General features: G+C 46.0%; 1 protein-coding gene across 4 annotated transcripts in view; it reads right to left on the bottom strand.

The window, feature by feature from the left end:
- The window catches only part of NfI (Nuclear factor I), a 152,914-nt gene extending 128,377 nt beyond the window's left edge, over positions 1-24,537 (bottom strand). For 3 of the 4 annotated variants that reach the window (XM_037433170.2, XM_075882942.1, XM_037433173.2), the window contains exons 1-5: positions 23,603-23,741; positions 23,127-23,250; positions 22,789-22,944; positions 15,899-16,090; positions 9,304-9,487 (exon numbers count right to left, since the gene is read on the bottom strand). In XM_037433170.2, the coding sequence (XP_037289067.1) occupies positions 9,304-9,487; positions 15,899-16,090; positions 22,789-22,944; positions 23,127-23,250; positions 23,603-23,607 (661 nt within the window). In that variant the 5' untranslated portion in view covers positions 23,608-23,741. Of the gene's footprint in view, positions 1-9,303; positions 9,488-15,898; positions 16,091-22,788; positions 22,945-23,126; positions 23,251-23,602; positions 23,742-24,385 lie in introns of those variants that run through there. The other variant, XM_037433171.2, reaches the window with a different exon arrangement.
- Between the last annotated feature and the right edge of the window lie 275 nt (positions 24,538-24,812).

Raw genomic sequence — 24,812 nt, 5'->3', positions numbered from 1 at the left:
CCAACCCATCCACGTAAATGTGAATGCGTCCACTGTGTTTCTCATGCAGAAACAGTAATGTTGTTTTTTTAGGAACAAATTTGACAAATTTTTCTTCTGTTGCATTCCGGGGATGGTTATCAGGGCTTCCAGTGGATGTAGACACCACAATGGTAACGATGGTCTTGCTGCGTGCGTGAAGTTCGTGGGAATCACCGTGCGATGTGGGTCAATAATAGAGCAGAACGCAGAGCGTGGCCTGGAAGTTGGAAGGGAGGCGAGGTGATGCGATCCGGGTGGCATGTCTTATGTGCGTTCTTAAAGCATCGACACGAATGTAGGTTGTGATAGGGTGTTCATGAGCGATTGCGACAGTCGCTGCTGAGGATGCACATCTCGGCAGCCCGAGGCATATTCTCAGTGCTTGACCTTGTAATGACTGGAGGACGTGTACGTTTGTTATGCGGGCCTTGCCAAGCACAGGTAGGCTGTAGCGCATGAAGCCAAGAAAAAGTGCAGCATACAGTTGAAGCATGGCTCGTACCGATGCACCCCATGATTTTTCCACAAGAAACCTTAGGACGTGGGTAATCATGGTCAGTTTCTTCTTCATGTAAGCGATATGAGGGCTCCAAGACAAATCACGATCTATTATTACTCCCAGGAAACGATGAGTCTTTTGATATCCGATTGTGTGTCCATTATTTCTGATGCGGTATGGCGTCATTGTCTTGCGCGTAAACGCAACCAGTGAGCATTTCTCGGATGACAGCTCCAGTCCTCGTCCTTGAAGGTAGTTTGACGTCAGTGTAGCCGCTGTCTGAAGCCTGGCTCATACGTGTAGACGCGTGACCCCTGATGCCCAGATGCAGATGTCGTCCGCATATATCGACAGATGTACGGAGTGTGGCAGGACGTCAACGAGGCCGATGAGCGCAAGTTTGAAAAGTATGGGGCTTAGGACCCCACCTTGAGGTACGCCGCGATAAGTATGATGTTGCCTTGTTGCGCCGTCTTCTGTCTGAACGAAGAAGATTCTGTCCTTCAAATAGCTGTAGATCCATTGGTAAACGCGGCCTCCCAATCCAATGCTGCCCAAGGCGTCCAGGATGGTTTCATGTAGTACATAGTCGTATGCAGCCTTAATATCCAAGAAAAGTGCCGCTGATAATCTCTTTAGGCTTTTCTGCTGTTGTACAGATGTGACAAGATCAACAACATTGTCTATGGAAGACCGTCCACATCGAAAGCCGGTCACAGCATCGGGGTATATATTGTTATGTTCCAAGTACCACTCCAGGCGAGTCAGCACCATTCTCTCCATCACCTTTCCAAAACAGCTGGCAAGCGCGATGGGGCGATAGGAGGCCATGTCCAGAGGCGATTTGCCTGGTTTGAGCAGGGACACAAGGCGGCTGCACTTCCACGAAGGAGGAACCAAACCGTTGCTCCACGAGTCATTGTATACAGCTAGAAGGGCACGCCGAGCTGTTCGTCCTAGGTTAGCAAGGGCCATGTAAGTGACTCCATCGGGTCCAGGCGATGACGAGCGCTTGCATGCTGCCAATGCTGCCTGAAGCTTCTCCAGAGAAAACATATTGTCCATCCGAGTGTCTCTGGACACCGGCGCGTTTCGTAGGTTACTCATGTTGATCTCGGACCCCTTGTTTGCAACCCTGGCACAAAAGTCTTCCACTACATCGATTTCACGCCGGCCTTGGTGGAGAGCAAGGCATTTGAACGGACGAATAAATATGACACATTTACCTAGGGTACCACTCAAGCCGCTGTTTTTTCTCACCTAACCCCGCTACTGACAACTCCACCTATATTGGCTCACTTTGACCCATCCACTCCAACTGAAGTCAGAACCGATGCTAATGGTCAGGAGATCAGAGTCGTCCTTGCCCAACACCAATGGGGACACGACCGAGTTATCACCTACACTAGCCACCTTCTCACAGCTGCCGAGCGCAATTATTCCATTACAGAGCGTAAATGTCTTGTTTTCGTTTGAGCAGTCACGAAGTTCCACCCATAAATATATGACAAAAATTTCTCTGTTATAACTGACCATCATGCACAATGTTGGCTTGAGTCACTGAAAAATCCTACTGGCTGGCTCGGGTGCTGGGCTCTGCGACTGCAAGAGTATACCTACACAGTGACGTACAAGTTTGCACCCCTACATCAAGACACGGACTGCCTGTCTCGCTACCCGGTCGCTGAATTAAGCATTATCCCCGACACGGACACCGACCCTTGCGTTTTTTCCCTTTTCCAAATGACACGCATTAGTGACGAGCAGCGCCGCGATGCGTTTTAGCGTGCTATCGTCGAGCGCCTCGAATCACTATCTTCCAATCAGTCCCACCGCTCATTCGTTCTCCACGATGGCGTATTATGCCCCCAAAATTTTGAGCTGGCTGGACGAACCCTGCTGGTTGTCATTCCAGAACACTTTCATTGGGAAGTTCGACATGAACTTCATGACCTTCCGACTGCCGGTCACCTTGGTGTGCTATGCACTCACGACCGGATACGCCGACGCTTCTTTTGACCAGGCCTTGCATGCTCAGTCAGAAGATACGTTGCAGCTTGTGAGAAATGACAGCGGCGCAAAACACCATCGACACTTCCTGCCAGATGCCTTTAACCACTTGACATTCCGTCAGAGCCATTCTTTTGCGTTGGTTTAGACCTACTTGGTCCTTTCTCCTTGTCTTTCTCATGCAACAGGTGGATAGCCGTGGCAACCGACTACGCCATGCGTTACGCCATCAGCCACCACATGAGCTCGTCCAACAAGCTGCGCCACAGATGTCACCGACTTTCTCCTAAAAGATGTGATTTTGCAACGCGGGGCTCCACAGCAGCTGCTTACAGACCGTGGCCGCACCTTTATATCGAAGGTCATAGCCGACATCTAGCAGTCCTGTGAAACGAGGTACAAGCTCACTACGTGATACCAGTCATAGACCAACGGACTCATGGAGCATCTGAATCGGAACTCTTACAGATATGCTCACTAGTACGCTTCTTCCAACCACTCTGACTGGGATCTTGCTTTGCATACGTCACATTTGCATAAATTTTTCGTATCATGACACTGCCTATTACTCTCCGTTTTTGTTGTTGTTGTTTTGCTGAAAACCAACATTTTCTCTAGACACCGCCATCCCGTTCCCTGCAGTACCGACCAGCGAATATGCCATAGACACTATCACTCGGGCCGCCCACGCACACGAAATCGCCCGTACTCGCCTTTTCACCTTTCAAGAGAAGGAACAGCGTTTGTATGACCAACGACACTGTGATGTACACTTTTGGCCCGGTTCTTTGGTGGTCTCTAACGTTGACATTTAGATGCGCCGAGACGGCGCTTCTGTCGCCGGGGATTATGCTACATCCATGCATATCGATATTCTATGCGGCGACGTGCGTGTGTGCCCGACAAAAAGGACAAATGTCTGTCTCTGCGTGGCCGCTGTTTACCTGGTGGCGCCGCAATTGCTGCTTACAATATATTTCCTACACAGCCTCGTCGATTCTCTATTCTCACACATAACAATATTTTTTGGCAAATGGTTGGGACTACTACAGCTTATAAGCGAAACTCAGCCTTGTTGGATCTGTTTTTAAGCCGTACTTCGACAGCCTTGTGCTTTCCTGCATCAGAAGAACACCTCCTTCCGGAGATGTTCAGTGCTAGACGATGTTCAGCGCAGAGCTATGTCCTTTTGAATGAAAGTTCTTTGGCTACCTACATCCAGACTACCGCGAATGCACTTGCTTTTGCCATTGTTTATTACATAGGCATCTGGAGGTACACCGCATTCTCCTTAGCCTGTTCGTTGGTGCATGATGAGTCATTGCAGAAAGAAAAAGTGCTAGAAGAAACTTGAATATTATAATATGTTGAGGTTCTTGTGCCCATCGTAACACTGCAGCAATTGAGATCGCACATGCTTGAAGTGTGTCTTCCGTGGCAGGAACTGCAGCAGGTGAGCTTGACCCTGCAATCCATCACTTGGCGGCCTTTTGATGTGCAGCGGAGGCACCGGCTGTCTTTCTTTAGCTGCTCTTTCTTTACAACAAGATAGCGGCCTTGCCACTGCATGTCCTATACTGATCAGTACTGCAGAAGAAACACTGCAATCATGGGATGGATGTAATATGCATCACTGATTCTGTAGGGACACCACTATGCACTTCACCCGTGCAATCATCCGTAGCAGGTCTTTGACTTTGAAACACATGGTGTTCTCGGCTTTCTAGCTTCACCCGCATGAACGATAGTAGATTGTTCAGCTCGTTATTGGATGCAGCTGACGCATCTGCTGGTGAAACGGACAAAAACAGTTGAGCAGGACGCACGTCCGATGGCAGTTTCAAGGGGCGGTGCGATTTTTCATGAGTGGAGAAAAGACTGATGTCCCACGGTAGAGCCTCTATTGCCAAGCATAGCGGAATACGTATGCATCGGCACGTTCAGGGCTCTAAGGCAGCGGATATTCAGTAGCATGACATCACACAGTCTTCACAAACCGCAGATGTCGCTGGCTGATGCCACGTTCGGAAGACTTCTCAATGCCATCAGATGGTGCTGAATAATCGTCTTATCGCCGAATCTTTCTTCCAAAACATGCATAGCGTTGACGGAAGATTTGGTCGTGGGGAAACTTGCAATGGCTGTCGATGCATCACCGAATACAAAGCTCTTCAGGTAATGAAACTTTCTGCATGACGTCAGATCGTTGTTGAGTGAGCTGTTCGAATTGCTCCCACAAGCCTGTCCACTGTGAGATGTCGCCTGTGAATGTTGGAATTTGCAGCAGCGGCAACCGGAGCACCATAAATCTTGCGGGAGCTTCGTTTCTGAAAGCTGTTCATTCTGTGTTTTTAGTACTGTGAGCTTGAGCATGGTTTTTCTACTACTGTTTCAACTGACTGATTCAGCACCGTAGCTTGGCAAGCATGTTGACAGACTCATCTTGATACTTAAAAGCTACACAGGACCCAGTAAACACCTTTAACGGCGTTTCAGTCTTAAGGTGGTGTCTCCATCAGCATTTTCTTTTCGCATGTCTTCTCGCTTACCAAGCGTCGTGTCGTGGTAAAAAAGGTGTGCCATATATGCTTCCCCCCATTACAAAAGGCTTAGCCATAATGATTCATCATCAACAAAGTGCCCATAACCCCCTGTTTATTGTCACATGTGTGCATGGATACCTCGGTTCCCTGCAAAATGCTTGACAAAAGGTGCTTTCCCTGTCTCACAAAAATTATCACTTTTGGTGTAGTGGGCACCATGCAAGTGTATCTGTAATATTTAGCCCCAAGAAAGTTTACAGTGAGTGCCAGTAAGGCCACTCTTCCAGCTTTTATCATGACTGTGCTGCATGTTCAATGTAGGCATGGCGTTTATAAACAGCAAAGCTGTTCACCAAATCGCTCATTGTGAGTCAACCACAGAAAACCATCAACAAATGTATGCACCTGTGTGTCCTATCAGAAAACTAGTCTAAACAGGTATGTGCCACAAAAAATGGGTGCAATCTCTTTACTCGCCACTGGCAAGCCAAAGATGCCAAGTGCGTACAAGAGAATACAGGGGAACGGCAACGGTAGCTGCAAGAAGACCCTGAAGTGACAGAAGGCCTACACCAACAACATGCCCATAGATCTATGCTGTGTGGACTCGACAGTTTAGACAACGCGGCAATAAGGCGAAAACGACTTTAATAAACAGGAGATACGGCATCAATGCAGTCATGGAGTACGCGCACGCACCTAGGAACACCTACGAAACAGCGTCACAACAAGATCAACATGTAGCACAAGGTTGGCAGATTACACGCAGTCTCACATCCAACCCCTCTTTTTTGTGAAATGCTCGATTGGCTTTTTAATTTCATACCACCCCGTTTTTTTGTTGTTTTTTTTTGTCTCGTAATCTTCCAGTCAGCAAAACGTCTAAATGGTCCGCGAATCTTGGAACAATAGGGTTTTCCTTTTTGAGGCTCTTCAACTTGGTGTAAAGCTTGGCCTGTTGGCGTGCCTTAATGTTGTCCCGACGTTTCTGGTGACACTCTATCCAATGTTGTTTGGCATTCTCAGTGCTTGAATCTTACTTCTTGCGCCACTTTTGCTGCCGCTTCTCGCACAACTTCAGCGTTGCCTTCCTTAAAATATAGTCACCTTTGACCTTGACCTGTTTTTCTTTGTCCAGAGTCCCTTTCACTGCACATTTCACATTCTTTAATGTGCTTCACCTCTTCCGCCTTCATCTTTGGCTGACGGACAACCTCCTTCTCCTTTTCAACCTTGGGCTGCGCATTTGTAGTAGTTGACGGGTCAGTCAATTCAAGCTTACTATAGACAACGTAGTGGTCATGGTAGAAGGCAGCTGCTTTGTGTGGTGTTTTTCCCCGCTTACGTGTTGCTCGCAGCGGCTAGGCTTTCTTGACTCAGCTTGTGTCGCTTATTCTGGGTTGGCTTAGCAGCTGGCTTGGTGGCTTGTTTGTTGTTTAGGCGCTTACTTTCTGCAGGTCTTTTACTTTGGAGGGCCTCAATCTTATGGCTGAGATACTCTCGAAGCTCACCCAGAGAACTGACAAATTCCCGTGCGGCTGAATGAATACTTGCCTTGCCGTTCCATTGTTTCTTCGTTTTCAAGTCCTTGGACTGCAGCAGCTGGCTCGCTGTCTGGTACAGTCCTTGTTCTAGCTGTGCCGTCTTAGTGACCGAGCCTTGAGCGTGAAAAACTTGACATTGGCGCTCCATGAAATCGCGATCCTTTTTGCCCCATCTACATGACTGACTTTTATATGGCTATGCATCTAGCAAAAGGTCTGTGGAATGCTCAGCCCCTTTGTAGAGCCTTAAATCATCATCATTTGTGGCAAACAGGTGAATAGGCTGATGCGAGACGTCGTTAACTGCAATAATTTCTTATTGCTGGGGGACCATCTGAGCACAACAGTGCCATGGCATGTCCAATGTAGCATCCATCAGGCAAAGCGTTGCGTCCTTCGATTCATATGGTTTCCGCTCAGTCACTTTACTTTGATCGCCGGGTAAGCATGGGGTTTGAGTGTTGTCCAGCACCGGCAAAAACGGCGAACAGACTGTAGAAGACGTTGCTGGTGTAAAAAAATGCATGGAGCTATTAGAACACACAACAGCATTAGCCATTCTTGGCGGCAGCTTCTCAAGGCATCACATAGCAACACCCGTGCTGGGATGGCGAATTTCTGTTGGATGAGGCAGTCAAACAAGGAGCCTAGCGCATGCTGCCTCAAACCAGCCCTCTCCGAGGATTAAAGGCAAGGGGTTTTTAGCCAGAACTAGAACTTCAAGTACTGCCGAAATAGGCCCCACAGCGATACGAGTACATAATGTACCAGCTGGCATGATGGTACCATTACCTACAACAGATATGGGAGGTTTGGTCCATGGTAGCAGGTTGGCAGATCCAGTGACGTCTAGCGATAGCATGGTGTGCTTTGAACCACTCTCCGAAAATGCGTCTACAGTGCCGATAACTAAAATGTCTGCTTGAATCACAGAACACTGCACAAGAGATCCTTCGAGTGGTTCTGAAGGTTGAAGGCACGCCAGAGAAGAAAAACTTGTTTTCTGACAGGGTAGCGGGGCACTGGTTCCGAAACGGGGGCACTTCGATGTAGGATGACCCAGTTGGCAACAGTTTTAACACATGGCATTGCTTATATCTTCCTCGGGGCGATAAGCAGGTGCACCATTTCGGGAACTCATTACAAGATAACGAGTGTCTTGTTGATCCGAAGGTAACGACGAAATTTGATGTGGTGCTGATAAAGCAGGCGGATTAACTTGTGAAGAAGCTATGTCATTCCTAGAACCAATCTGCAGCACAGGCAAAGGAGGCACTCATAACGTCGACGATCTGGCTGCAATGGGCGGCTCACTTGGGAAAACAGAGGCATGCTGTATAGTTCGGTCGAGTTGAATGGCAGTGGCAAAAAATGCGCTTAGAGTTGGTAGCTGCTGTGCAGCCATAGTTTTTGCCATGTGTGCGTCATGCACACCCTGTAGGGCATATTCAATGCGCTGTGAATCTGTCAGTTAAACAGGACATCTTGAAATTACGCACAGTTTCGCCAAAGAGTAGTCAATGAGACTCTCACTGGGTGACTGGACGAGTCTGGTGACTATTTGCTGCCACTGCAAGAGCATAAGTTTGCCTCCAAACTGGCTCTCGAACGCAGCCTTAAAATTTTAACACGTGTCAAAACAGTTTTCTGCCACACTCTTCCAATCTGCAGCAGGGCCACATAGCTTACCAAGCGCTACGGCGAGAAGAGTAGGCGGTGTCCATGACGCCAATACTTGGGTACGCTCGAGCTCTTCAAGCCATTGGTCTGCTGGAATGCTACCATCATCATTAAAGGTTGGCAGTGAAGCCAAGAGGTCAGGCAACGTAGGAACTCAGACTGGAACCATCGGCCGTTGTGACAACGTCAAAAACTGTTGTAGTAAGCCACTCAGCATTTTCGTACTTGAAAGCGACTGCTCAGCTGTCGCGTCGGGCCCACCAGGCGGTTGACGGTTGTGGGCAACGTCATGAAGCAAGCGTTCATTAATTTTTTTTCTTTGAGCCAGTCGTCTCCAGGTTACGGCCCAAAAGTTCATGGTGTATAAAGTCTGCTGTGAACCTGTGGAGGTCTTCCACAGTGGCCTCTTTCCAGTTTATAAATGGCATTGCAGTTGATGAATCGGCGGGCAAGATCGAAGAAGGCTTAGGGCAGGTAAAGGCAGTGAGGCGGGCAGCTAGCACAAAACACCAACTCACACGAAGTGGACAAGTGGCTCCGGCTTCCTAGGCATGGTTCGTCGACGACTGCGCCAAATGTGATGACTCAGCAACTTAGACAAGGCCGCGATAAAGTGAAAACGACTTTAATAAACAAGAGCTACGGATCAATGCAGTCATAGAGCACACACGCGTCTAGGAACAACTACGAAACAGCGTCACGACTAGATCAATGTGCAGCACAAGGTTGCCAGATTACGTGCAGTCTCACAATGAAAATTGCAAACGTTCTTTTCTGGAGTTCCGTGTTGTGTGTGTGACTGTCCACGGTTTAACTGAAACTTTTGTACTGAGAAGCAACCTAAAAAATAAACTAGCATCACGAAGCTTAGCAACAAGCAAGAAGCAACCTAGGACCTGCACCAACTTGGAAGCAACTTCTTCAGAATTGTCCAATTTGAGTGTTTCAAGTCATGGAAGGATTATTGCACACTTCATTTATTTTTTTTTTTTCAAGAGGGGCTCACCGTGGCTGAGGATGAAGTTTGCGAGGTAGAGGTCGAGCTCTCGGACGGACACGTTGATGTGAAATGGGTTGACGCACAGGGCAGGGTGGTGGCAGTCAGGAGCCTTTTCCAGCCGCTCACCATCAGTGCTCTCCAGGGGCACCGCCTTGAACAGGATCACCATCACCAGGTCTAGGCGCCATACCTGCACTCACGACCGTCCCTACTAATGAACAATCTTTCACCCTCTCTCAATCAACATGCACGCATCACCCTTTCTCAGATGTGGAATCCAACGTAGATTAAGGCCAAGGAACCCTTAGTTCACTTAAACACTAAAGTGAAGCAATAATTTAGTTAAGCAAAGCAGCCATTTTGGTAGATCGGTAATGATTTATTTTAAATGCCAAACGTGGGGCCAAGTACTGACTATAGAAGAGAACAACGAGGCACACTCACAACAAGGTGCACACTTGCAACTGGAAGTTTATTGAAGAGGCAACACATTTATAGTACACATTAAGATTCATCACACATCCCCGATTTTTCAGCTATTGGGCATAGTCATTCTGTTTTTTATGTGAGAGAAACCATTCTTTGTGATTAACAAGAAGCTATATATGTGTTGCCCTTGTATAAACTTCAACTTGCATGAGAGCTCAACCTCTACTTCACAAACTTCATCCTCAGCCACAATGAGCCCTCTTAAAGAAGAAATAAAAAATTGGCAAAGCGAGCACTAATTTGTCTACCTGTATCGATATTTTCTTCTGTAGTCCCTATTATGTACTGTGCCCTACTTTTCACTTTTATAATGAAAGTTAGTTTAGACCGATAAGTTATACTCTGAAAACCCTCGTTTCCTTGACTCCGTCACTACAGGGTGATCAACAGATTAAGAGATCAATGTCGCAAGTTTCAATTAAAAGTTCAAGTTTCAAGTTTATTAAGAAAGAATCGCAGAACACAATACATATATGAAGGTGCTACATTTTCAGGAGGCCCAAAAGTATAAACAATGGGAGGGCTTAGCAAAATCTCCAATGATTGCATCACAAATTTCAAAATGCTTTTTTTTTTGGTATTTTCCCTTCATTGGCTCAACCGAAATTCCTGCAGTCTGGCATATGCTAAGTATATGGCCACCTCACAAGAAAATGTACTCAATTACTACTGATTAAGAGCTATGAGGCATTAGTAGATGTCATCAAAGTCAACGATGTTATGCTAACTGGTGTGGTAACAATAATGTGGCTTCACCACCCACAATTTTTTCAAGCATGTCTTCTCACTTGACAAGCATTTTCTAGCAGGGCGTATGGTAGTTTTGGTATTGTCGAGTACTAATTACTAATACCAGAAAAAAAAAATTTTTTTTAGCATTCTAGTAGGTGATATGTTAACCATCTGTACAGTTGAGTCTGATTGCAGTGAATCTACACATGCAGTTCAGAAATACTAGCTTTCTTCTATTCAACATCCACTATAGCCATGAATTTTATAACCATGAATGCTATAACCATGAATGCTTATATTGTGGAAAGTTTTTTTTTCCTTATTTGAATCACTTTTCTTAATTTTCTGAAATTGCTTAAAATGTGCTGTCACAGCACTCTTGGCTAGGTTGCCAAGCTAGTAATTGTCAAAAAGTCTATAAGCCTCGAGCAGCAGACATATAGTTGTCCAGCAACCTTGGGCTGCATCCCCTACAAATGGTCTAACAATAAACCGGCACTTGCTTATGAGACGCTACAGGTGCCACAGTGTTGTGTGGTCTCTCAAGTCCGGGTGCGTCTGTTCTCATAGCATGACTCGGGACTAGCATCGGTTACATGGTGTCGGAAGTGAACGATGTCCCTGTTTCTTCAAGCCATGAAAAGACTACGCCCGCCGGACCATCTCATATTTTTCTGGGAATATCGCCGAGAACTGGCGTAAGTTTTGTCAACGTTCTGAATTCTACCTCGAAGCAACAGAAAGCGAGTGGGAACGCAGTCAGAAGCAGAAAGTGGCGTTGCTACTCAATGTCGCAGGGCCAGAAACTACTGAAGTGTCCGACACTTTCGAGTGCACGATGACATAGAAGAAGAGCTATGACACGGTTCTTCAAAAGTTTGAAAGCTATTGCCAGCCTCGCACGAATGATACTTTCGAACAGTACTCGTTTTGGAAGCACGTCCAGGCGGATGGCGAATCTTTTGAAAGCTTCTTGGGAGACCTGCAGTTAAAAGCGCAGAGTGGCAATTTCGGAATTTGGCGAAAATCAATGATATGGGATCAAATTGTGTTCGAAACTGCTCACAACTAGCTTTGAGAGCGCCTACTCAGAGAGGACTGGCTATCGCTGGAAGATGCTGTAATGCCCTACGGGCCCTGAGGGTATTCTAATAAATAAATAAATAAATAAATAAATAAAGCAGGACATTGTGCAGAAAGAGCAGCAAATCAGAAAAAGAGTGGAAAGAAGCAGAAACAAAAGCTGTCGAAGCCGTCAGCAAAGAAAAAGTGTCAAGCAAAGACAAGACGCCGAACCAAAGAGCTTGCAACAAGTGCAAGAGATGGCATGAACTCAAAAAATGCCAGGCGTACAGTCAATGATGCAGAAAATATGGCTGAAAGAATCATTTTGCAGTAGCCTGCAGAACGAAGGAAGTGGTAGATGATGTCAAAGAGACGGGCAGCAACTCGACGAACGCACAGTATGAAGTGTTGCAAGTTTAATCCAGCAAGAGTTCGGAATGTATGATAAGTGCAACTGTGAAAAATGGCAGAGTGAAGTTCAAAGTAGGCACAGGATCACACGTAAACTTGATCCCTCTGTGTTGGCTCAAGAATTTCGGATGCCAGGAGTACGAGCTTCAGAAGAGCAAGTAACGCTACGTAGTTACAGCTATCAAGCCATCAAGCATCTCCGAACAGTTGTGATCTCAGTTACGTACCAAGGCAAGACTGTGAGCCTGAAATTTTTCGTGGTGGTAAAAAAATGTGCCCTACTCAAATTGCTGCGTGTGACGACTTTGAGCTCGTGTGTCGCACCGCGGAAGTACCAGCTGTGCTGTCTCGAGCTGGACCAGGAAAGGCAACTCGTCATGAAAGACTACCAGAACTTGTTGCGCGGCTTGGGATGCGTTCCAACGTCGTACAAGATAGTGTCTACTGACGCCTCAGGATTCAGGCTTGCCGCAGCATTCTTCCAAAAGCATAGCTCAGATTGGCGACCAGTGGCATATAGCTCAAGGCGCCTCACAAAATGCGAAAAACGATACTCGCAAATTGAAAAGAAGGCGTTAGGCATTGTTTATGGCTGTGAAAAGTTTCACGACTTTACATATTGGCGAACAGTGCTCATAGAAACAGATAATCAGCCATTGATTTCGATATAAAAAATGTATTGGTGACATGCCTCCCCAACTACGCCTGTTCCTCCGACTGATGAGATATGAATACCAGTTTGCCTATGCTCCGGGTAAACTTCTAGTCCTGCCAGACATGCTATCTAGGGCTCCAAATCCCCACTTCAACGTGACAGAAGACGAAGACAACGATGTGGACGTACATGCAGTATCGGTCCGATCCAGTCCGGTCAGTGAGAAAACCAGCGCGAAACTGGTCAAAGAGACAGCAAAAGATCCAATTCTTTCAGATGTGATCAGAGTTATTTAATCTGAACAGGAGCAACTGCTTACGGGTCCGTACAAAGCTTACAGCTCAGAATTGTCGGTCACTGGAAAGCTGTTATTCAAAGGAGCCAAAGTGGTCATACCACGGTCATTACGATCAGAAATGCTTAGTCAGATGCATGAAGGCCACTTAGGTATAAACAAATGACTCGCGAAGGCAAGGCTTTTGATGTTCTGGTCAGCGATAACTCAAGACATTAGGGACATGAAAAGCAGATGTGAAACTTGCAACATCAATGCATATGCCCTACCTGGAGAATCGCTTTTGATGAGAGAAACCCCGCATTCTCTATGCATTTGTGTTGGAGCAGATCTATCTTGGAAAGGTGCGAACTAACGTGAAGAATTTCTATTTATTATCGATGCTTCACCATGCATAACAATAACGTGCACGCTCAAGAGTTCGTCTGTCAGTAGTCGAGCTGCCCACATCAGGATAGATCGCACTCTTTCTCGAATAAACGTGCACTGGTTCTGTAATCTGTGTTTATTTTTTCGTGCTTTTTAGAGCATAACGCGGTCGCGAATGCATACACAGCACAGGTAAGAGACTCAGATGATTGCATTTACGATTTCTGCACAAATTTTTAATGCTTTCACTACTACTTTTTAAACTAATGAATGATTTTTAGTAGTCCCTTGAGACTGTTTCATCAAGACTTCAGTGTACAATGATCATTCCTTGGTAATAAACAAACAACTAAACTTTAATATGTAGTGTTTGACTTCCCGAAGTAAAGGAAAGTTAATGCTGTATGGTCGGGAATGGAGCCACTAGATGCATCACTACAACTTTCTTTTTGGACCACACGTTCAGTTGTAGCAAGAGCAGCTGCTTTACCATTACGTCTAAAATTAAAAATTAATGTCGAGCAGTCGTGAATTTTGCAGAAAGCCTAGTTTCACGTCTGTCAATCAATCAATTATTCACTTATGCACGAAATCTATGCGTGAGTACGTAACAAAAGCATCCCATAGCACAAGGCTGTAGTGCAGTGCAGATATACTAAACAGTAACCTCCGTATATTTTTGAACCACTAAACAAATACAATAATAAATATGCTTGACAGTAAAATGTAAAAAAAAAATTGACTACAGCTTTGTAAGCTCTACACAACCCAGAGCAAAAAAACCAGCATGGTACCTTAGAATGATGCCCGAGATTAAATGCCACCTCTGAAATCTTAAAGATTTTTCAAGCACTGTGATAACATTTAGATTGAATTTGACAAATACTAAGTTCCATAAATGTAATACTTGACAGCTAGCTCAATAAAAAAAAATTTGATCATAGCAGCCTTGTAGCTTTGTTGACATCTACATTTATGCAAGCACTACTCTGTCATAACATATTCGTTTGTAGTATAGTTGCAACAAAGTTCCCACTTATGTTGAATGTTTCGTATCCAATGCTAATGTGAAACAGCAAATTGACAGATTGATAATGCATTTCTCTTAAACTTCGAATTGATGATTCAATAGTAATAAACTCATTATAGAAGAAGAACTGAAATGGAAAGCTGAGCTTCTGAATTTTTTTGCAAAAATTCTAGCTTTGAAAATTTAAGCACTAAAAGCATTGGGCATTGCAGCTGAGCATTAGTCCTTGAACTTTGACAAGTTCACCTCTTGGCTGTAATGAAATGATTCCATCTTGCACAATTGTAAACTCTGTGCATAAATTCACGATCTCATTGTGAATTGCTGCCCGAACATCAAGATAGCATTGTGATTCACTTTTGAATTGTTTGTGGACTGCTGAGTTGCTCCTACATTACAAGGCTGTAACTTTCTACAAGGATTCTCTTTTCAAAGAAACCATCATGAACGTGCAACTAAACACGACACAGAAGAAAAAAAACAGACGAAAACAGGTGCACACTACCAACTGGCTTTATTGAAGGAAGATCCGCTCATCAAGACGCTGCACCTGGACAGTGTTGATGCATGAAGGTGCACATCATTTCTTAATAAAGCAGGTTGGTGGTGTGCACCTGTTCTCATCTGTTTTCGTCTTGTGCGTTGTGTTGCGTTTTTACGATGGTTTCGATGTCGAAGCATCAACTCGCCCAACAGTCAACTTTTTTGAGGTTCTGTTTTCATTTATTATGTGCAATGAACATGTGTTTAAAATGCAATCAGCACCATTCACACATCGACACTCACAAATGCATTTCGTATTGTATAAAACTCGTGATTTCATGAACTCAGCTGCTGCTGTTGCTATGTGTTAAACAGAGTGAAAACCATTGTCCAGCCTTAATTATTAGGCCTTTCAACCCACAAAACTGCTGTTGTTATCGCTCTATTGTTTCCTATCTGATGTGGAAATACACTGAACTGTGTATTTTTCTGTATCACATAACGATAACTTGCTAACACAGCAGAAGTTCATTCTCTACTTGATTGATAAACAAAACAAGGTATGTATAAGGGGTCATGTTGCTTTTTCGGACACAAGGTTAATCAGAACTAACAGACAATCAAACCAAGCAAAGTATTGGGAATATTAGTTATAGTAATTACAATGCAAGTGTGAAGAAATTAAAGTGGACAAAAGACTGCCTGTCTCCAGCAGGGACTAAACTGAAAACCTTCGAGTGACATGTTCGGTGCCATACCAAACGGAGCTACGGCAGCATTCTTCCTGTACAGTTTAACAGGTAATTGAAGAGCGTTAGTCAGTGCTGCTTGCAGCCTTGACGGCAAGTGCGGAACATACTTTTTCTTTTGCCTGCTGCCATCACGTCACGCATTCTTTGAACGTTGCATGTTCTGTCCTCGCCTGCCACACTGCAGTTGTCTTCTCGTTCTTTTCATCCACGCTCACACTTCCCCTATACTTTCCTTGGCTTCATTGTTGCTTACTTCTCACAGACATTCTACTTATCTATGCCACTCTTACAGAAAGAACGAAAGGCATGGCCCCACTTGCCTTGTCGGCCTGTCGTAGGCAGTCGATGCGTCGCATCTTCCCCTTCTGGTCAGGGTTGCTTAGGACGCAGGCGGCCCGCCGCTTGCCCGTGATGCCCAGCACAAAGTCTTCGCGACATTCCTGCGTGATGTCCTTGCGAAGCTTGCCTAGTAACCGAGAGGCCCACTTCTGTTTCACCTCTGGACGCTCCCCCTGTGGGCAAACAAGTCGCAGGACATCCTTCTTCATGTCAGCAGTTCCAGTTGCTGCTCACTGACCGAATCTCTCGAAGAAACAGGGACACGCACGTTGATCTAGACAGCTACACTTGTGCTCCATGATCCGCCATAATGGTTATGGTCCTGTCCTAAAGGTCATAGGATTGAATTTTGGGAGAAACACAAGGGACCAATGTGTTTAGATTTAGGTGCATGTTGAAGAAACCCTCTACTACGACGTGCCTCCTAACCATATTGTGGTTTTGAGATGTAAAGTTTTAACGGCACTAGTGCTCGACGAAAAGTCATAGTGCGTAAGCTAACATGCACATTTATGAGTGCAATCTGAACAGAGTGAAATAAAAAAATTGAGGGACCCTTAAGCTTCGCCTTTAAAAGTTGAATGCAATAGCGAAATCCGGCCCTAGTGCACCCTTCAACCGCTAAATGCATACTGATTAATATGTTTTGTTACAAACACATGCACATGCACACACACACACAAACGCATGCACGCGCAAGTGCGATGTATTTATAGTAATGCAGTGACTGTGCAGTATGGCCCCATCCCTCTGCCATAAAGAGTCTTGATTGATATGTGGGGTTTCACGTCCCAAAACCACCATTTGATTATGAGAGACGCCGTAGTGGAGGACTCCGGAAATTTTGACCACCTGGGCTTCTTTAACGTGCACCCAAATCTGAGTACACGGGCCTACAACAGCCATAAAGAGTCTCACAATGCCTCACAGATGGCAGCACATCATCTAGCCTTTGCTGTTTGCTTGATCAACGCATTGCCTCCTTTAAGCCTCTGGAAAGACATGACATGTTTTCCGCTAGATGGACATAGTTGTCTATTTTTAGAGCTCTTTGAAAGTTCCTGTGCGTTTATCCTGGCCTTTTTCGACGTAGTTTGATGGCCACCCAAATGTGCCTACAAATGGACGAATGGGCTCGTTTTCGTCGTGATTCTTGTAGAACGAAACGCGTTAAGGAGACTCCTTCCACTACACGGCATTTAGGTAGCGTTTTTTTTCCCGAAGCAGCTGCAATTAACATCATGGTTTTGTGGTAGGCCATCTGCTTGCCACACGAACATCCCGGATTCGATCCTCACTGGGACCTAAAATTTTATACTTTATTTTATTGGCTTCTATCTCGATTTCTCGTTCACGAACAATTTTTCGCTCACAACCAACAGTGCCGACACCGAAGGCGGAATTTCTGCGACACGAGCTCTCTAATGCTATCGCATGAAGAAATGCAAAGTGATGGGAGCTTTAGGTGGTCATCCTGGACTCACTATAGACTGTCATCCTACGCTGTGTAGAATAACACAGTAGCCATCGTTACGACAAGTGGACCAGTCTGTCATTTATGAGGTTTTCATGTGCATTTTGCTGCTCACTCTTAACTCAACCACACTTTTTGGAGGAGTAGGGGAGCTAGTTTGAGTACAGATAAGGGTAACTCAAATCGCAGTGCCATTTATTGTCCAAAAACCTTTCACAAGTTCACAAGTACGTTGACTTTCACTCCCTCCAGGCTCACTTTACAGAAGTAATACGAGCACTGGTGAGTGACAAAGGGTGCAAGTGAATATGAACCGGAAACGCAAGTCATCTACAATTTTGGGTGGAATATCAGTGTGAGCCTAAGTTAATGCTGGTTAGTGTGAACTGGAGTGGCTATAAACTTGTACAATTATCAGTGAGCAAGAGAATGAAGGTGAGATTGTGGGAGTGCATAAACACGGACAGTTAAAATTAGTGGTGAATCAGTATGGCTGAGCACTCGCATATTCTGAGACATATCCCAATGTAATTGAGGGCTCATGTTATATGAAGCTCATTCTCCCCCATTGGAGGATACAATGCATACGAAGAATGAAAAGACTGCTCAACATTAAGACTGTGCCTTAGATTGGATTACTGAACCACTGTATTACCATTGTGCTTGATTCTGAGCAAGCTTTATCGTCCACCACAGAGGAGCACGTAACTTTGGGAATAACACGAGTGAGCTTTTACGCAGACTGCTGACCAAACACTAAAAGGTGTTAGTGTTGAAAAAGCATTGCTGCAAAACAGCAGCACTGACTGCTTTGCAATTGCAAGACAAGTTATGCAAATTGCGTGCTTCATCGATATTCCAATGTTGTCTGTAAAGCTCTGTTCTGTGTTAAACAACAAATTAGGTAGCTTCACTCATTCAATGAACATCAGCACTCTTCATAGACTTACAGATAGCTAAAAAACTGAAGTATTAAAACTACTACTATTTTTGTGGGATAAATTAATTGTAGTGAACATGGTAAAATCGAAAAAAGCCTTTGTAGTTCTGCCAATACCCCCCTCAATAAAGCAATTCAACTTAATCATGAAATGCGCCGCAGACAATCGATTTAGTAAGACCAATCATCCAATAATTGTATGCAGTGCATTAAAATATGCCCAATTTTCTTGTAATATTCACAGTTGTTATAATATAACAGCATAAAATTATTATAAGTAGAACCACATGACCTGTTTTAACTTGAAGGAATGCAATACTAATAACAAAAAGAAGCAGTTATGATAAATGAAAAATCTATATTTTAGCTGGAAGTAGGATGAAGAAATTTACTAAAAAGCTCGAGATGGCAAAAGATAATGGGTGCTACTCCACAATGCACTGTGCATGATCTGGTAATTATCCCATTTATTACTTTAAAGACAGTAAATTCTTAAATCATAGTTTTTCATAGTGACACCCTCTTTCAAAAGTCTCGCCTACACTTTTTCAGAGGTAAATGAAAACAAGCAAGCAAGAAAACGAAGAAACATTTGGCTATTAAATAAGCACTCTTAAAATTTCATGTGGTGTGGAAGTCGAATCAACAATGCCGCTGAGACATGCTAAGAGATTTTGTAATAACTTTACAACTTCAAGGTGTTCAAGTGTGAAAATAGTCTGCATACACAGCCATGTTTAAAAAGACACCAAAGAGAAAAAAGAATTGTCTAACATTAGTAAATGACTACTTCACAATGCCAAAAGTACCATGGTTGCCATGCAAGAATGCTTGGTAAGTAATAAAATGCGCGAAGACAAGATCTTGCAGGTGACAACTGCCTCCTTGAAATTCTTGCACCGAACATCACGACATCTATATACGTATATGTCGGTAGCACCTGCCAGGCCTGGAATGGAACGTCACGACATCTATATACGTATATGCGGGTGGCACCTGCTAGGCCTGGAATGGTCCCTAACCCATAAAAATGAGGTGCACTGTCCTCTGAGAGGGCCACAGACATAACATATCAAACTTTTAGGAGCGAAGATCGTCAAAACACGAAAAATATTTTTCGAAATGTATGACACCAAATGAATTGATTTCGGTGCAAAAATTAGAAATGAAACTTTGACCTCTCCTCTATTGATACACCTATGATGGCGAAATTAATTATGAATCTTACTAGAGTTCAATTTATCAATCTAAATAGATTCATTGTTACAATTCAGTGTCTTTTCAATTTACCTTCAAATATGGTGCATTTTACTGGCTGTAAACCAGACACAGGCACTGTCACATTATATGTACAATCCAACAAAGAACTGATGACGAGTCTTGCTTACCATGAGGCTGGCCTAAGTACTGAACTAGACATTTAGCCTACCATAATGGCTGAATAGACTAGAACTGAAGCAACAATCAAAGATATATTGAACTATTATTTAAAGTGAGCTAAATATATATTCCTGCAATGATATCAACATAACAAGTGCAGTGTCTGCTTGCCAATTCATAGCCGAGGAGGACTACAACATTGTGCGAATTCATCGGAGTTTGAACAAGTGGGCAGGCGCTAAAATGCACAAACATTGCACCACACTGCGAAGGTAGAACCCAAATAAGCCACCTTGGGACTCATTATAGCAAATTACACCTTACTACATGTTTGTGGCAGGTGATTTCTTTGATTAGCTGTCAACAGAAAACAGAATTAATTAATCAGTCAATGATACACGAGAAACAAACACTGGCATACATTCATGTGAGTAGTGAGCCTTAATGTTGAAATATGTGACGCTATTTTTGCTCCAACACACGTTCATTTAAATGGTAGAGTTAGTGTATTCGAAATGAAAAGTAAATTAGGGTCTTCCCTGTGTGTTCTCTGGACCAAAGTCACATTAGTTCAATAAAAACACTTAGTAATTTTAATTTGCTTGTATCTCTTTTGTCGCAACCCCATGAGTACCATAATAAATTTAATTTCGTTTTCCAACATATTGTGTTCACTCTAGGCAGACTTCTTCGTGGAGGAACGTAAACCTGGGGTTCCCCATTTGAATTAAGCATTGTGGATACCGACCTGTCCAAGTTATCAGGAGTTGTCCCCTGTAGAAATTTCAAGGGCTGTGCTGGAACTGGGGCGTCAGTTTGAATTGAACTTTTATTGTATATATACTGTATATGGTTCTAATAAATATTGAATGTTCTGAAGGTCCTTTACGTGAGGCGCAACTATAGCATAACAATTAGGTTTTATAACTTCATCGCTGAGTTGGACCCCTTATACTAAACGGCTGTTACTACAGCACTATCACTTCCCAACTTCACTGCAAACACAAACGGCATACGAGATGCACAGCAATTGTGGTGGTGCCAGAGGTCTGCAACCACAGGAGTACTTTAACATGCCTGCCAAGTTCACTAGATTCACTAGCCTACAAACTTTACAGTGCTCAATGAGAAAATACAACGGGCAAAGCGTGACATGCACGTACGTACTCAACCATCTCGAGTGGGATGCTGATCATTGTATGGCTAAATCAGCAACTTAAGAAAATAAACATCCTAAAACAAATTTAGGAGAAAAAGTGTACCAGTAACGATGATGACCAAGAAACACAACCGAGGCAAGTTGTTGGCATTAAATTACTTGGCACAATCACTCTGGATAATTTCGAGGGCATCTAAGGGATTGTAGTAAGTTCCCATCAAGTGTAGTAATCGAACATTACAATACAATACGCTGATTCACCGCATCTTGGTGCATATGAAAACTAGTAATGCTGAAAAACGACTGCTGTTTTGTAGTAATATAAGTCCTTGTGGTCAAGCACCTATTTTGAAATTCTTCTACATATATTCATAACTACAGTAAAAAAAATAATTGCAGACACCCCTACATTAAAAAAGATGTGGTACAATCAAATGCAGTGTATTAAAAGCGGTGCTTGCACTGAATTTGCCTCAATGCTTTGATCATACTCCAGTGCATCACTTTAAATGACGATCACAATTGCTCATAGCAGAAGAGTTAAATGGCATCATCCAAGCAGCAGATCTTCAATAATAATGTTAGTGAGAATGAACTTGCACTGCTCAAGGTACATATGAGCTTTTTGCCTAGCATTCAGCAAAAATGAACCATGGTGAATGATATATAATGCACACAGGTAGCCTAGCTAAAGCAATTGAAAATATGCCATTTTATAAATGGAATTGTGTGATAAATTAGGATGAGTACAGTGTAAAATTATGCCATCATGTCAATAATATTATACCACTACATTGCTTGAGATAGCAAAAAAAAAAGTTAAGTTTTGTACAAAGAGCAAGCTAATTCATTCACGAGTGATGTGCAGTCTATCTTCCACAATGTTAGCAGGTTAAAGAAAAACAAGAGTGCTGCATAACAAAAGTGCGTGAAATAAAAACAGGTCAACGACTTCAAAGAGGGCTCGAGCATGAGTTTTCTTAGACTGTCACAGCCAATTGGCAAATATTCATGGGCACAAGTGAAAGACCTCGGCTAACGTTTGAGTGAGAGCAGCATTCTTGGCGACCTTTTTCTTTTATTTTTTTTAAGACCCTTTGAGCCGGTCAGCATTACGAAATTTAGTGGGGAGAGGGGGGGAGAGGTTAGGGTGTTTTTTGGCAAGCGCTGTAAAATTTATGCACAAACACTCAAGGTGGAATCAAGTGGCCCACAACCCACTTGGACGGACACCAGCTAGATGCGGGGTAAGCGACCGCGGGGGCGCGCTTTTTCCACGACTGCTAGGGCGTGACCTCAACTTCTGATTTGCATGCGGCTTCTCGGACTTACTTTCTAATTCCTGTGCGCGTACGTAACGCCCCCTACCGGCAGGGTCGCGAACGTACTCGATCCCACGACCTTCGTGTTACAGCAGACTCACTTCCTTGTCGACACGCTTAGATAAAACTTAACGGCAGTCGGGGTCACAGTTACATATATGGTTTGTGCGTTTTGATATCACCACCCTGACACTAGGCATCGTGTGAAGCGTATAATCAAGTACGCGCAACTCCGTAGGAGTGTATCTCGTCGACTGAGGGTCAATCGACGCAACGTAGCACGTTTTTTGCTAATATATAACCACAATATCACTGACGCGAGGCCTCTGGGCGAAGTGCTGTTTTTTCCGAAGGCAACCGAAGAGCTGTTACCGCGCGCGCGGAAGGGGGGGGGGGGCGGCTACTACGAGCCGATAGGCCCCAGCATGCTCAAGATTGCGCGCGGAGGGTGTGGCGAGGGGGGCGAGGACCTTGGCAGTGTCGCTTGGGAGGGAAGTTGTGGTGGTTGTGGGGGATATGTAGGAAGCAGCGAGGCGAAGGGCGGCTGCCCGGCGGCTCTGTGTCAAGGACTTTTCGCCGAGCGCGCGAGTCCGCACCTGAAGCTCTTCCTTGCAGCGGCGCTCCTCGTCCAAGCTCATGCGCTTCTCGTGCTTCTTGAAGTACTTGCGCTTGGCCGCCTGGAGGTTGAACCAGGTGTACGAGAAGGCCTTCACATGAGGCAGGAGGGCCTCAATGAATGGATGGAATTCATCCTGCGCACACACACACGGAAGAAAAACAAGCGCACGTTACAAACGCCGGCGGCCAAGGTGAGCGGCCCTGACGTAACAACCAGCAGCGCGCGCGGCGTCACAGGCGGCCAACCTTGGGCGGACCGGAAGCGCGCGCTTCTGCTGCTGGTTGTTTCGCGCCGGACCTTGGCTTGGGTACCCACCAGAGGCATGCAGTCCCGTGAGAGCTGGGGAAGGCTACAGCTGGCCGGTATGCCGCACGCCACCATCGGTTGCAGGCCGCTGGGCAGGCAGTACCACGACGAGGCAGCGGCTCCGCTGCGACGCCTGCGCGATCCAACACACATACAACGCGTTGCGCGGGGTTCTCTCGATTACGAGTCGCCAAGGCCGCCCCACGATAACGGCGCCCAAGGTCCGACGCCGGGGGGAGGCCGGGAGCTCGCGCGGCGGCGGCGGTTTCGAATGCTAGAGGGTCCGAATGTCAAGGGCTGTACCGGACCATCGGCTGAAGAAGCGGCGGGTTCGCACCGGTGGTGCTGGCGGCGCGCATTTCAAGGTTGCTCATCGCGCAGCACCGCCGGGGACCGGCCGCGCGACGCGCGTCTATTTCTAGGGGGGCGGGTAGCGCCGCTAATTCGGGCTGCCCTGGAAATAAACCTCGCTCGCGCGCGCTTACCTCATGGCTTGGAGTCCCCGAGGCGGTCCGCATGGGAGCTCGGCGGCGGAAGCGGCGGCAGCAGCGCGCGAGGGCCTCCGCGAAACTGCGCCTCCAAGGATACCACATTACACAAGGACAGTGCGGCAAACTGGCCGGCCTTGATCGAGCCCGTTCCCTTTTGGGAGCGCGCCCTCGGGACATGGTCGCCCATGACGAGGCGAGTCGCCTTGGCGCTTCCAAGGCGTGCAAGGTCGGCCCCCCCTTCGTTCAAGGCTCGACTGCTGACATAACTGCCGCACACACAAACGGAGGACGCCACGCGGAAGCTGTCCTCCGGGCCACCGACGTCGCTGCGGTCGCGGGGCAAACCCCTATTTGCTTTTTTTTTTTTTTTTGAGAAACGCGACACCACTCGGACAGGAGACCGACCCCCCCCCCCCCCTCATGCCGCGCACATCGTTTGCCGCGGGCGCGCCGCGTGCTCAGCTTTCACGGCGCGGCGCGGCCCATAACGGGCGATCCGAAACCAGCGCTGCGAGGAGGGCCCAAGGGCACACGCGGGCTTAAGCCTCGCGATCGTGCGTAGAGCCTAGGCCTAGCGCTCCTCTACCGCCGGTCATACCCGGGGCACTGACGAGCGCAGAACGCACGAGCAGCCAGCGCGGCGCCGCTGACCTGGCTTGAGCCCAGCAACTGGGGGCCGCGGTCAGCCTTTCACGAGGGGTCCGCGCGCGCCGCCGCCGCGCCCCGACACCCAGCAGCGGGCGCCAGCCAAAGGAGAAATGCACACAACAGACTCACCATGCTCTAGCAGCAGAATCCAAGGGGCGGCAAGCGCATCCTTATTCCAGGGACAACAATTGGCGCGGGGACGACTCAGTGGCGGCAGTCGACGACGGCGAGTGTTATCACAGAAAATACGCACGCTCCTTCCGGGTTTTCCTCGCGGCGATACAAGACACACGTCAGAGAGAAAGGCCACCGTCGAACGAACGAGCTGGGTCCCACGGCAGCGCCGAAAAAAAAGCGATGCGCAGCCTCTATCGATTCCACCGGGACGAGCAGATGATGGCGGAGGATGAAGAGCAACTCGCTGGGCCAACCAAACAAAAAGCTGCGCCAAAATCAATGCGGATTTCAGCTGTGGCGTAGTACGGGCCAAATAATCACCGCAAGCCGCTGCAGTGGGTCGCTGGGCGTGCGAGCGAGCGAGGCAGCGAGGGAGGAG

Source organism: Rhipicephalus microplus, unplaced genomic scaffold (genome assembly GCF_043290135.1).
Source record: "Rhipicephalus microplus isolate Deutch F79 unplaced genomic scaffold, USDA_Rmic scaffold_14, whole genome shotgun sequence".
NCBI classification, from domain to species: Eukaryota; Metazoa; Arthropoda; class Arachnida; order Ixodida; family Ixodidae; genus Rhipicephalus; species Rhipicephalus microplus.
The sequence above is the reverse complement of the archived record's forward strand: the minus strand, read 5'-3'. Positions and strand labels throughout refer to the sequence as shown.